The sequence below is a fragment of the Oreochromis aureus genome, linkage group 17 (genome assembly GCF_013358895.1).
Source record: "Oreochromis aureus strain Israel breed Guangdong linkage group 17, ZZ_aureus, whole genome shotgun sequence".
Classification (NCBI taxonomy): Eukaryota; Metazoa; Chordata; class Actinopteri; order Cichliformes; family Cichlidae; genus Oreochromis; species Oreochromis aureus.
In genome coordinates, this window is record NC_052958.1 from 10,622,495 (window position 1) to 10,636,134 (window position 13,640).

Genomic DNA, 13,640 nt, shown 5'->3' on the forward strand with positions numbered 1-13,640 from the left:
AAACTTTTAAACACAACCATCTTTAGGGTTTACAGAGATTGGCTCAAAAAGGAGAAAATATCAAGATAGGAGAAGTTGTTTAGGTAAAAATGCCTTGTTAATGCTGGAGGTCAAATGACAATGGCCAGATTGCTTCAGACTAACATTACAAAAAAAGGTGTGCAGAAGAGCATCTCTGAATGCTTGAAGCAGATGGGCTAAGGCAGCAGAAGGCCACACTGTTTGCCACTACTGTTAGCTCAGCATCTTCATTTCTGCTCTGACACTCAGATGTTAGGGTCAGAATATGGACCCAAACCTCTGATTAAAGTTTTTTTTGAATGTATGCCACCAAGAATTAAGTCAGTTCTGCAGGCAAAAGGTAACCAGTCAGTGTATTGCATTATCTGTTTCTCTAATGCATGATTAACACCTGATCCTAAAGAAATATTTCCAACTAGATGCTAAGCAAGTACACATGTACACAGACACACATTTACAGTGTCCCAGTTCCCTCGGCGCCAGTCAGTCAGACAACTAAGGTATAAATAGTCTGCTGGCTAAAGTTCCCCCTGAGAGAGGTGGACCAACACGGTTTTGTAAACTGTGTTTACAAACTTCAACTGTGAGTATTTTTAAAGTTGTTTTTTTTAACATTCTCCATGTGTTGGGCATTCATAAAAACAGCATAGGTGAATATAATCTGAAGTTACAGAAAAAAAGAGGCCCCAGAAGAAATTTCTAAGAAATACATTTTTAATAGCAGTATAATACAACATACAAAAAAACAAACAAACAAAAAAAACCCAGCTTGTCGTCAGATGATGGTTTTTGGCATTTTGTAAATCCATCTAGTCATTTTCATAAATGCTCCCAGCTGTAAAGGGAGAGGTTATACTTCGGAGAGGTCGTCAGTCCATCAGGAAACCCACACACTCACTGGAAGAACATGTAAACTCTGCACAGAAAACTCAGAACCTTCAGCTCTGCTTTTGGATGCATTAATGATAAGTTGAAAAGTAAAGTAAAATTATTGACTGAATTAAACAAGACAGTAAAAATGTTGACAGTCAGCAATGTCAAAAGCAAAATTATAGACAATGAGTCCAAAACTGTGCATAAAATATGTATATAAGGATTTTTGACTATAAATGCAGTTAATTTCCCATGATGCCACCCTCCAGGCCCTTTATTTCTAAGGCAGCACATCAGCACAATGGTTAAACAACGGTGCTACCTACTGGCTAAATACAGGTAATGCAACCATTTATGCTTATAACTACTTTGTACATGAATCTGTCCTCCTGTACTATGTCATACTACTGCGTCTGCTGCTTCTAAATTGTTATGAGGTGTTGGCTGCAGAAAATGTTTAGCACTATGTATTCAAAAGCACGTAGCCTCTCCCTCAGTGATAACAACTTAATGACACGTGGCACTTTAAGTTGTGAGGTCCACAGTTAAGTTGTGATGGATATTTGGTTGGCAAAATTATTACCTATCGGAAAGATTCCAAAAATAGGATACAGCTTGCACCTGTTACTTAAAGGAAAGCCAAGCAGATAATACAGAAGAGCTTTTAATGTTGATGGGTTCTCAGTGAAGGCACATCCTGTGAAGGAGTATATCAGGGTTCTGGCATCCACGTCATAGAACGAGACCTCTCCTTTCTCGTAATCGACAAACACACCAACTGTTTGGGGTCTCTGTCTCACATGCGAAAAAAGAATCTTGGAATCACAGGCAAAATATTGCACATCCCATCCAGTGTACCGTGCGCTTAATGTCCAGGCTCCATCTTCGGGGGTGGGAGGAAAACCCATGTGCTTGTTCACAGACTCTTTGACCACTCCCAAAGTCCAGACTTTACTCTTGCTGACACAAACCTCATAGTAGAACCTGCCTGAGGAGAATCCTTCAGTCGCAAGGACATAGGGTTGTTTTAAAAATGGTCGGTCAAAAAGAGGAGAGTAAGGTCGTAAATGTAAATCAAGTGTTAGTTTTCTGCCACCCTCGTACACCTTGAGTATTGGATGGGCTACGTGGGGATCAAAGGTTAGATTCATCGAATTGCACTGCTGGATCATCATTAGCTTGTCCCGAGGTGGTCTCCACTCCTCTTCAAAATCATATTCTCTTGATATCCCTTCTCCTTCAATAAAATCATCTCTCATTAGTGGTTCTGCTGTAGCAGCCTGTTCAGCAGCATCACAGCCATCAGACGAATTGAGTTCATGAACAAGCATGCCCACTTCTTTACTGAGCATCTTTTCTATCTGAGCACTGTACTTCTTCACCATCCCCAAATATATCTGTTGACTCATTTTAGAAAGGCTGTCTGTAAAAGGAGGCTCACCGTGGGACAGAGGTTTCAATACGTCCTTATTGAATGCAACGTAGCGGAGGGTTGAGCAGCTGTGCAGGAAATGGAGATGGTCTTCTGTCTGTAAATACTCTTCCAGTTCAGCTATCCCCCTTCTTAACTCGACTACTTCTTCTTCCAGCAGAGCTATGTAGGTTTCAGCTTGTGTTTCTACTGCTTTGTGCTTCTCTTGGATTAGCTTAATTAGCTCGTCCTGGTTTTTTAGCAGAGAGGCCACCAGAGCTCCTAAAACCTCAGCAATATCTGCTAGCTCTCGTTCTGACTCATCCTTGTTTTGCTGAGCCAAGCGTTTGGCTTCCTTCACATGACTGGATTTGGTCTTTTCCATTTCTTTCATTTCTGATGTTAAGCTCTCAAGCCGGGCTTTCCCCTCTCTGAAAGCACGTTCGGAGGGGATGGTTACATGTGTCACGTGGTCATCTTTCAAGCACATGAAACAAATACACACCTGATCTGTGCAGCAGAAGAGCTCCAACATCTTGTCATGCTTCTGACACACCCTGTCCTTCAGGTTTGATACGGGGTCGATCAGCTTGTGCTTCTTTAGGCTTGCAACTCTCTGATGAGGCTCCAGGTCAGCCTGGCAATATGAGGTCAAACACACCAGGCACGTCTTGTGGGCCTTTCGCTTTGGTCCGATACAGACATCACAGGACACCTCCCCCGGTTTAGCAAGAACCTCTCCATCCTTTACTCTCATGCTGTTGAAACACTCCATCATATCTCTGAACTCTGTGTTGACCTGTAGCTGAGGTCTGCGGCGGAACCTCTTCTTGCAAAGGGGACATTGCGTTACATCACTGCTGTCCCAGTACTCTGTGATACAATTCTTGCAGTAGTTGTGTCCACATGGAGTAGTGACAGGATCAGTAAATGTGTTAAGGCAGATTGAACAGAGGAACTGTTCCTCACACAGCAAGCTGCTGGCTGAGGCCATGACTAGAAAACAAACAGACAAAGAATGAAGATGACTTAGAATTTCAAATAGACAAAAAATTGAATTGTATATAAAAAAGTGTCTTTCAAGGTTTTACCCAGTAAAACTTATACATATATACGCCTAGCAATGCTGAGATTAATCTGTTTGATCTAATATTTTACTTTAGTGAAAACATAACTGAAAACAACATATGAGCTGAAGCAAGATGAGCTGCTGAAGTTCAAACTGAGCATCAGAATGAAAATTAAAGGTGATTTAAGTGACTTTGAATGTGGTATGGTTGTTGGTAGCAGAAGGGTTGGTCTGAGTATTTTACAAACAGCTGATCTGCTGAGATTTTCCTGCACAACCATCTCTAGGGTTTACAGAGAATGGTCTGAAAAAGAGGAAATATCCTGAGGATGCCAGTTTTCTGGGTGATAACGCCTTGTTGATGCTATACAATGGCTACACAGCCAAGGCACGTGGAAGAGCATCTTGAACCCTGTAGCAGATGGGCTACAGCAGCAGAAGACCACACTAGGCGTTACTCCCATCTACAAAGAATGGGAAACTGGGCTGCCATTCACATATGCTCATCAAAATTGAACAACAGAAGACTGGAAGATGTTTCTTGGTCTGATGAGTCTTGATTTTTGCTGCGATGTTCCGATGTTTGGGTCAGAGTTTGGTGTATACAACATGAAGGCATGGATCCATCCTGCCTTGCATCAAGCTCAGGCTGATGATGGCTGGATAATGGTGTGGGGGATATTTTCTTGTCACACTTCGGGCACCTTAACGCCAACTGAGCATCATTTAAACGCCATAGCCTACCTGAGCATTGTTGCTAACCCAGCCCAGTTATGTGTAACTAATGAAGTGGCCAGTGCGTGTATAAGTGATACATCTGGTATTATCAGATTCTAAATGTGGTTTGTTTTGTTTTGATATTTCATTTGAGGATTATCTCTGCTTGAAACAGGTTATTCGTGGAAGATCAGAAAAAAGAGATTGATGTAAGACATAAATAGAAATAGGGTCACAACCAGTAAAAGATGTTGGAAGTTGTAAGATATGCTTATATGCACATTCATTATTTCTCCATTGAAACTTTAAGAACAAAATCAAAGCAAGTAGCAGCCTATTCTAGTCTATGTTGGTAAAATACGGAACTAACTTATCCCATAGTGGAGATATGGAAAGTCCCATAAAGTCAAAGTTACATGTTATTAAAAGACAAACAGTTTTTAAAAAATAAGTTTGCTGCTCTTTGCCTATCGTACTAGCTTTAGCAAAGTGTTCTGCTTGTGACTTACTGCACACACACACATTCATAAAGCACAACCACAAAACTCTGAGATTTGTAGAAGTTGACTGATTTTGCGGATTAGCGTTTGGCACATCGCTAATACCAGGCTGTGTACGTCGAAAATACGACGTTGTGTGGACGTTTGTTCACAACCATGACCTAACTATATTAGTTGCAAAAAAAAGAAGAAGAGCATAAAAGAAATCTATATTTCTAACTTTATCAGAAACCGTCTAAGAGCTCAGCTCTACGCGGAAACAACGTCGAAGATGGGTTCACTTTTCTGCCGTCGTACCTCGCCCAGTTTTGACCTTATCACGTCGGCATTTCAGCTATCTTTGCAGAGTGTTTTAAAAAAAATTACACAAGATAAAAAAATGTCAAAGCTTACCTGCCCAAATAGCGTTGAGGTTTAAAACAAAATGCAGCTTTTTCACATTAGGCGTGTAGTTTCATTTCCCATTTCATCATCCATCAGTTAATGCGCAGTCTCCGAAGGAAATAGTTTTTTTTTTTTATAAATTATTAATTATTTATTTATTTATTTTTGCATAACAACCCCTAATTTCTTCATATTTTACTTCTAAAGAGCCAGACTTTCTTAGGAATTTTTTAAAAGTGGTCTTGAGCAATAAAATGTTTTTCAGTCCAGTCCTTGTGTTGAATGTTTTGTGTGTGTGTGTGTGTTTTGTTTTTCTTTGTTAGGTTAACACTGACATATGAGTAACTCAAGCATAAAAAATAAACCGAACTCCAGGGATAAACCAGTGCTGTGCCTACACATCCCTGGATTTAGTCTTTTCTAATTCTTTTATTTCTGATGTTACGTTCTTAAGCCAGGCTTTCCTGTCTAGTGGGATAATTGCAGAGGGGAAACTTGTCACATCACTGCTGTGTCAGGACTCTGTGATACAAATCTTGTAGTAGTTGTGTCCATATGGAGTATAGACAGGATGGGTGAAGTCATGCAGGCAGATAAATCACAGGATGATTTTGGTTTTAAAAAACCCAAACATTTTAAAGCATGACTACATTTACATTGTAACTAATAGCATCAAAAATGATATGCAGAAGGGGAAGATTTCAATAACGGTAGCTCCTGCCAAAGTTGCCAAAGCCAAGCTGACCACCTTCTTCTTCAAATCATCTGCTTTATTTGGCAACGATTTTATGCCGGATGCGTAGCACGTGTACAGTCAAATGAAAGAGGCATTCTTGTTGAACTGACCAACATAATTGTTTAAAAGATGGTGTCACTGCAGATTCACACTTGAACTGACTAAAACAGTGATACAGCAAAAAATTCCTGTAGAAAATCACTAACTGAAATGATCAGACACTGCACACACTGTGCAAACTGTCAGCCTGACTGATCATCAAGTATTTTGAGATTGGTTATTAATCTATAGGCTGCAGACTTATGGTGCCAAAAACTAATTTCAGTTTTTTAAACTGTTGCAAAAACAGTTTATTTATCCTAAAAAGGTAAAGAGTATCGTTGACAGTTCTACTGGCTGCTCTCTTACCTCGATGAGGAGCACTGCCCTCTGTGATTCCAGCAACTTGAGCCTTGCTTCTGTCACATTTTCCATATTTCTGTTCTCCACGACATCATTGGATGCCTTTGCACAGTGCAAAGGTACCCCCAAAGTTTTGCAATTCAGATATCAGATACTTTAGAAAGCAGTTTTAGATAGCAGTGTGGCGGACCACCAGATGGCTCCACTCACACCCAAGTTGAAGGGAAGAGCTGGGTGGAGATTTTGGCGCTTACTGTATCTTAAGTTCTGAGAGACGGTGTGTGAATAAAACAGTTGAGTGAGACACACGGACCTCTCGTGTCGTTATTTCTTACCTCCACATTGGTGACCCCGGTAGCGAACATGCTAAGGCTCGACGACGAAGCCAGCTCCGGCCTGAAGCATCGGCTTGCCGCCGGATTTGCACCTCCGCCGATGGCTGTTTGCTGTGGCGCTTAAATTGCCGGATTTTTGGCTTCACGATCCCCTTCATGGTTCGTGCCGTAGAAGCTCAGTTTGCTCTTCGTGGAGTTTCAGCCGACGATACTAAATACCACCATGTGGTGGCTTCTTTGACCCGCTGTCAACCCGCCAGTAAATGACTCTCCTCCGGGACCCTCCAGCCCAAGCAAGTACACCGCTCTCAAGGCGCTGCTGCTGCGGCGTTACTCTCTCTGATGCTGAGCGAGCCGAAACTCCTTTCCCTCGCGGGCCTGGGCGACGGCACCGCCTCGAGCTCATGGAAAGCATGCTGTCCTTGCTGGGCTGATGGAGGATTTCTTTCACCCACCTCTTTCTCCGACAGTTGCCGGCTCCAGTGCGCGCTGGCCTTGCCAACTCCCCGCTATTGGCCACGACTTACCGCTCTCTGGCGGAAGAGGCAGATCGCATCCTCCTTGCTACCAGGAGTTTCGGCGTCCAGGCGGTTGTTCAGGACTCACCAGCGTTTTCCCCTGCCTCCTCACCGATGCTCCAGGGACCCTCCGACTCGTCCCACGGTGGCCGGACAATGCAAAGCGCCAGCGGAAAAGGGCTTTGCTTTTATCACCAGCGTTTTGAGCGAAGGCAGGGCGCTGTCTCCCGCCTGCAGTTTCCAAACCCAGGGAAGCGGGCATGTCAGCGCTGTGTAGCCGCGACCGCTGGCAACAAGGAAAGGCTGCTTTTCTTAGAGGACTCACGCTGAGGCGTTTCCTGGTGGACTCGGCTCACAGAAGAGCCTTCTTCCCCGGGCTGGCTCGGACAGGCTAGCTGAGGGCTGCGGGCCATTGCTAACAGCGGCTAATGGCTCTCCCATCAAAACCTTCGTGAAAGGTTGGTGACTGTTTGCTTTCATGACCGTGACTTTCAGTGGAACTTTGTTGTTGTTGCTAGCTCTGTGCCTATAATAGGCGCTGATTTTCTTTGTGCTCACGGACTGCTGGTTGATGTTGCTAACAGACGTTTAATTGATGCTGTGTCATTTTCCTCATTACCCTGTTTTACTCGGGAGCTCAGCCCGTGGTGCATGCTAACTCAGTGGATTCTGGTGACGTTTTTCAATGTTTGCTTTCTGAGTTTCCCTCACTCACTGTCCCCACTTTCTGAGCACTGTGACGAAGCATGGGGTGGAGCATTACATAACTACAGTAGGGCCCCGGTTTTCGCCTTTTCGACCCTGCTAAACTGGCTGTCGCTCGGAAGAATTTGCCACCATGGAGCGCCTGGGCATCGTGCAGCGTTCGAATAGTGCCTGGGCTTCTCACACATGGTGCCTAAATCTGATGGTCGGTGGCGACCTTGTGGGATTTCTTAAGAATAACGTCACAAGAACGACCGTTATCCCATTCCCCACATCCAAGATTTTTCCGCCCATCTTGCGGGGACCTCGGTTTTTCAAGATCGATTTGGTACGGGATATCATCAGGTTCCCGTGCGCGGAGGACGCCCCAAAACCGCCGTTATTACACCTTTCGCCTTTTCGAAAGTTCCTCGCGCATGCCGTTTGGCCTGAAAGGTGCCGCCCAAACCTTCCAGCGGTTGATGGACTCTGTCTTATTGGCTGCCCTTTGTTTTTGTATATCTTGATGATATCCTGGTGGCCAGCAGTCAAGGAGCAGCACCTGTTCCATCTGCATCAGGTTTTCAGCGTTTGACGGACATGGACTGATTATTAATCCGTCTAAATGCCAGTTTGGGTTGCCCGCTCGATTTTCTTGGCACCGCATTTCCGCTGAGGACGCGGTTCCGTTGCCTGACAAAGTCCGAGCTGTTTCAAATTTCCGTCCTGCAAAATGTTAAAGCAATGCAGGAATTTTTGGGGATGGTGAATTTTTGAAATCGCTTTCTCCCAGGGCGGCACATCTGCTGAAGCCCCTTTACGGGCGTTAAAGGTAAGAAGGCTAATGACGCCGTCGACTGGTGTCCAGAAAGCATCCAAGCGTTTTCTGATGCTAAGTCAGCGTTAGCTAATGCTGCCCTTCTGGCCCACCCGTCCCCTCAGCGCCGATTGCGTTGACCACCGATGCGTCGGACATAGCGGTGGGTGCGGTGCTGAACAGCGACTCTCGGTGTCTGGCAACCGCTCGCCTTTTTCAGCCGTGCGCTGCGTGACAGCGAAACGCAATTACAGCGTTTTTGACAGGGAGCTACTCGCGCTCCACCTGGCGACTCGCCATTTCCGTTTTTTCTCGAGGGTCGTCACTTTACGCAGGTAGGACCACAAACCTTGAGCGTTTGCCATGTCCAAGGTTTCTGATCCATGGAGTGCACGCCAGCAGCGCCAGTTGGCAGCCATTTCTGAGTTCACAACAGACATTCGCACGTGGCTGGTAAATCCAATCATGTGGCTGACTGTTTGTCCCGTGCGCTGGTTTCTCCTGTCTTTCTCGGCATAGACTACTCCGCCATGGCTGCCGATCAGAGCGGTGACCGGACATCCTCGAGCTTAAATCCACCCAGACGGGCCTCATACTGGAGGACAGACCCATGCAGGACGGTGGTCCTTTCCTGGTCTGTGACGTTTCACCGCCGCCCTCGCCCAGTGGTTCCCGTTTCCTGGCGTCGCCGGGTTTTTGACTCGGTACATGCTCTCTCATCCGGGGTCCGGGCCTCTGTTAAACTGGTCAGCTCTAAATTTGTTTGGCCAGGCCTTCGCAAATCAGTTAAGGAATGGGCGTCAGCGTGCATTCCCTGCCAGCGTCGGAATTCATAAACACATCAAGGCGCCTCTGGAGCAGTTCTTTATACCGCAAACGCTTCGATCATGTGCATGTCGATCTGGTGGGTCCTCTGCCGCCGTCCACAAGGTTTTACGCACCTTTTGACAGTTGTTGACCGACCACCAGGTGGCGGAGAGGTCCCCTGGCATCCACTACTGCAGCAGTGGTGGCCAGGGCATTTTTGCACAACCTGGGTCTCGCGTTTGACGCCCGCGGACATTACGTTAAAATATTTTAGCCCCAGTTCATTTCCGAGCTTTGGTCGGCCATGGCTGATGGACTGGGGCTAAAGTCCACCGCACAACCGCATACAACCCGCAAGCTAATGGGATGTGTGAACGGTTCCACCGGTCGCTTAAGGCTGCTTTTCGTGCCTCCTTACAAGATGGCAATTGGGTTGACCGCCTCCGTGGGTTTTGCTTGGGCTGCGCTGTGCGGTTAAGGAGGATCTCGGCGCTTCCCCAGCTGAGCTCGTGTTTGGTCAGCCCCTCCATGCCTGGAGAATTCTTGCCTGAGAACCCTCCCCTGCTTCGATCCATCAGTGCTATCGCTCAACCCACTTTTGCGCCGCTTCGGGTTCCTGGTCCTGTGCACCATTGCGTGCCTGACACTTTTGTTCCAAAGACTTTAGAGACTGCTAAGTTTGTTTTTGTCAGGCACGATGCCCACAAGACACCGCTGCGGTATTGTATGACGGCCCATTCAGGGTTATCGAACCGGGCCAGAAACATTTTGTTTTGGATTTTGGGGTCGAAGGGAGACTGTGTGTGTTGACAGACTTAAGCCTGCACATGTTCTTCCGGACAGTAATGTAGTGCCGGCCCAGGCCCCAAACCGCCTCCTTCAATGGGGTTGACAGACTCTGGTTTCCCCCATAGGACTACCCCGGACCACCAACGTTTGAGCCTCCTTCTGCCTTTCCTGCTCGCCTTGTTGGCTCGTGGACCTTCTTCTGCCTGTTCTCCCTCCCAGGTTCAGTCGTGTGTGGGTCGTTTGCTTGGCCCAGGGTCCTGGACTGAATAGAGACCTGACTGTGTGTTCAAGGGGGGTATGTGTGGCGGACCACCAGATGGCTCCACTCACACCCAAGTTGAAGGGAAGAGCTGGGTGGAGATTTTGGCGCTTACTGTATCTTAAGTTCTGAGAGACGGTGTGTGAATAAAACAGTTGGAGTGAGACACACGGACCTCTCGTGTCGTTATTTCTTACCTCCACAGCAGTTGTCATTTTTCACCATCAGGAGTGACTTTGAGGCATTTTGCCTTATTACTCCTACGACATTTACTATCATTTGAGTTGCAGGCACCATTATGCTTTTTCCTGAAATTACACCTTTTTACATCATTAATCAGGCTTACTTGAAAGTTGACTCCATTAGTGTGGACAGTCCTTACAAGAAGACAACAATGATCCACTAGCACCTCTGACTTCACCTGAATCTGGGCCATTTCAAAATCAGTCCATATTCTCCCTTTCAATTTTCTTTTGATAGCCAGTAAATTAAACAGCCTACTCTGGGAGCAAACCATCTTACTGTCGTTCTTCTTTTTGTGTACTGTACTCCCATTTCCACCACCTCCTGTCTCACTTTCTCATCTCATCTTCTGTCCATTACCAGCTCAGCTGAGCTGCAGCCAACTTCTGGAGAGTCTTGCAAATAATGTAATTTCTGGGGAATGATAGATGAGTTTAAAACCCTGTGGTCAACCTACCAAAGCAATGGACAATGCACAAAAGAGGTGAAGAAGTGAGAGCAACCAGGGTGGAGTGGATGGTGACTGTTGGGGTGACTTGTGACAGAAGGATAGCAGCAAGAGTGAAAGGGAACTATTGTTTGGAGACAATGGGATTTACAAAAAGACAGGAGCTGGAGCTGGAGGTAGCAGAGCAGAAGATATTCGGGTGCCTTGGGAGTGACCAGGGTGGACAAAATTAGACATGAGTATATCAGAGGGACAGCTCAGGTTGAGCGGTCTGGACAAAAGTTAGAGATGCTTTGGAAATGTGCAGAGGAGATGTCTTGGCTATATTAGGCAAAGGATCTTTAACATGGAGCTGCCAGGCAGGAGAAAGAGGTATACCACAAAGAAAATTCATAGATGTGGTGAAAGACATGCAAAAAGCTGATAGAGAGAGGAACAGCTGAAACAAGAAGAATAAGGGCAAGAAGAAGATAGCTCCCGGTCACCTTTTCCTGGAAAAAGTTACTAAAACCAAGAAACATCTGCCTTTATTGCAGTGCTAGTATTGCACACATAAAATCAGACTTTATTTCTTCTTAAGAAAGCTCCACAAACCTGTTTTGCATATCTGATAACATCTGGAAATGTCCATTTCCCCTGTCTGGTCACTCGCTGGCCCCATTAGACGAAGGCAGTGTGAAAAAAAGAGCCCAAACAGTACATTAGAGCTTTTATTGCATTCAAATAAAGTGTGATCCTTAGTGTAAGTCACTGAGAGGGAAATTGTTTTCACATATTTTGATTTCACTGTTTAGAAACATGACAAAGAAGAATGAGTCTTGTGCGTTCTGCTAGAGTTAGAGCTCAACAAACTGGGGACTATACATGTTACATGGAAGGAATGCATACAAATCTGTTAAAATGCATGTGTGCGCAGTCAGTTTCCCATGAAATGCCCAAAACCTGCATGAAAAGCTCTCTGGTATGAACAAACGTACATTTTAAGCTGTTGCAAGCATGCTTTTATGGTGGCGCAACTCTAAAAGTGCAGTAGTTTACACATGTGCGTGTGTATATCAGTGAATGCGCATCATAAGCCACGGGAAGTATCCAGTGCTCTTCATGGCAAAGGTACTGATGAACAAATTGATGCCTGAGGTGATGAAGACTATAATGGTGGTTATGTTGTTCAGGTAGTCCAGACGCCTTTGTAGAGTGGAATTGTTCAGGTCCCGACGGCCTGTGTCGCACACACACGCACACAAACACAATAGAGAAAAACAGGCATGAGACCAGATGATGACACATTTCTTTTGACCAAGGTGCCTTATATATATTTTTTTTAATCTGCCAAAAGAATAGTATAGATACAAAATAACAATGTTCAGTAAAAATACAATAAGCCAAGTATAGCTTTCTTTTTAATCACTCGTTTTATTTAGCTTTTTATTCACAAAGATATTTATCCATTTCATGTTTTGTTTTCTATTTTTACTGATGTCAAACATGTTTTAAAATAAGATGTATATTTAAAATCAAAACAAGTTTTACACTTTTACCGATTAGGCACATAAAACAAGGGAAGAATACATGTAAAATGCACAGAAAAAGTAGAGACATCTACAATAAAAAAGTACAATATTTGCACAAGCATGTCATTGGAGCAAATAAAACCATGCATGTTTAAATGACAGTTGGTTAAAGTTAAAATATTTTAGTTTGATTACAGTGTGAGAAATTTGACAAGTGTCTGACTAGGAATTAAGATGCAATGTTTGAACACATGGGATTGTTTTCTAACTTTGTCAGAATGTGAACTGAAGCCTCTTAGGCCAATGTGTCATGCTACTGTTCAGATGAAATACTGCTGCAAAGCATGTTGGTGGGTCTGTGCATGACTTGGATACATTTTCATAGTTTTGTGTGTCTCAAAAGTGGAGTCGAGCCAACAGCCAGCGGAAGAATCCGGTCCTCTTGGAGCCGAAGAAGCTGATGAAGAAGTTAATCACTGTGGTGGCGAAGATGACGCCTGTAGCAACGTTGTTCAGGTAGTCGAGTCGTTTCTGATTGGACACCACGTTAAGGTCCCTGCGGGCTGCAACATGCACGCACATGCACACAGACAGACACACAAACACACAATTTCAAACATTTCAAACACAACCACCACTCTCACAGTTACCCCATACATACAAACGTTCAGTAATCCAAAAAACAGCAATATTGTTGGCTCATCACTCGTGCTGCCCTCCATCCTCTTTGTAGTCTATGTGAGTTTGACTGGTTCAGATTTCACTATAAAACATAAAAACTGAACAGGATTAAACCAAAGTTTGGATTGATGAGCAACCTCTGTGTTGTGCCCAGTGGAGAAATTAGCACTGTGAGGCTAGCTCAGAAAGTACAGACTTCCTTGTTAAAATGCCCAATTTATGTCCTGGTAACAAAATTTGGGCTCTACTGAGCTTTGACGTAACAGCAACCCATTGACGTCATTTGTCTCCATTTTGAAAGTGTGACAAGTTAGGGTCGAATGAATAAGATCTCAGTCTTAGAGAGCGGTCCGTGACCATCAGTAAATTATCGGTCAAAGGAAAAATTTGAAAAAAGGCTGGGTTTACAGAACCAGCTAGCTAGCCAAACTTGCT

The 13,640-nt window shown here is 44.7% G+C and overlaps 2 protein-coding genes across 4 annotated transcripts in view; both read right to left on the minus strand.

Moving 5' to 3' along the window:
- Positions 1-723: 723 nt before the first annotated feature.
- LOC116309803 (E3 ubiquitin-protein ligase TRIM39-like) lies at positions 724-5,101 on the minus strand. The gene is made up of 2 exons (XM_031726505.2): positions 4,985-5,101; positions 724-3,301 (listed from the first exon to the last, which is right to left on the minus strand). The coding sequence occupies exon 2, from the start codon at positions 3,297-3,299 to the stop codon at positions 1,440-1,442; it is 1,860 nt and encodes a 619-aa protein (XP_031582365.2). The 5' UTR covers positions 3,300-3,301; positions 4,985-5,101; the 3' UTR covers positions 724-1,439.
- A 7,054-nt stretch (positions 5,102-12,155) lies between these two features.
- Positions 12,156-13,640, minus strand: part of LOC116309885 (ninjurin-2-like) — a 50,314-nt gene continuing 48,829 nt past the window's right edge. For 2 of the 3 annotated variants that reach the window (XM_039600694.1, XM_039600693.1), the window contains exon 5: positions 12,243-13,087. In XM_039600694.1, coding sequence (XP_039456628.1) covers positions 12,921-13,087 — 167 coding nt within the window. In that variant the 3' untranslated portion in view covers positions 12,243-12,920. The other variant, XM_039600692.1, reaches the window with a different exon arrangement.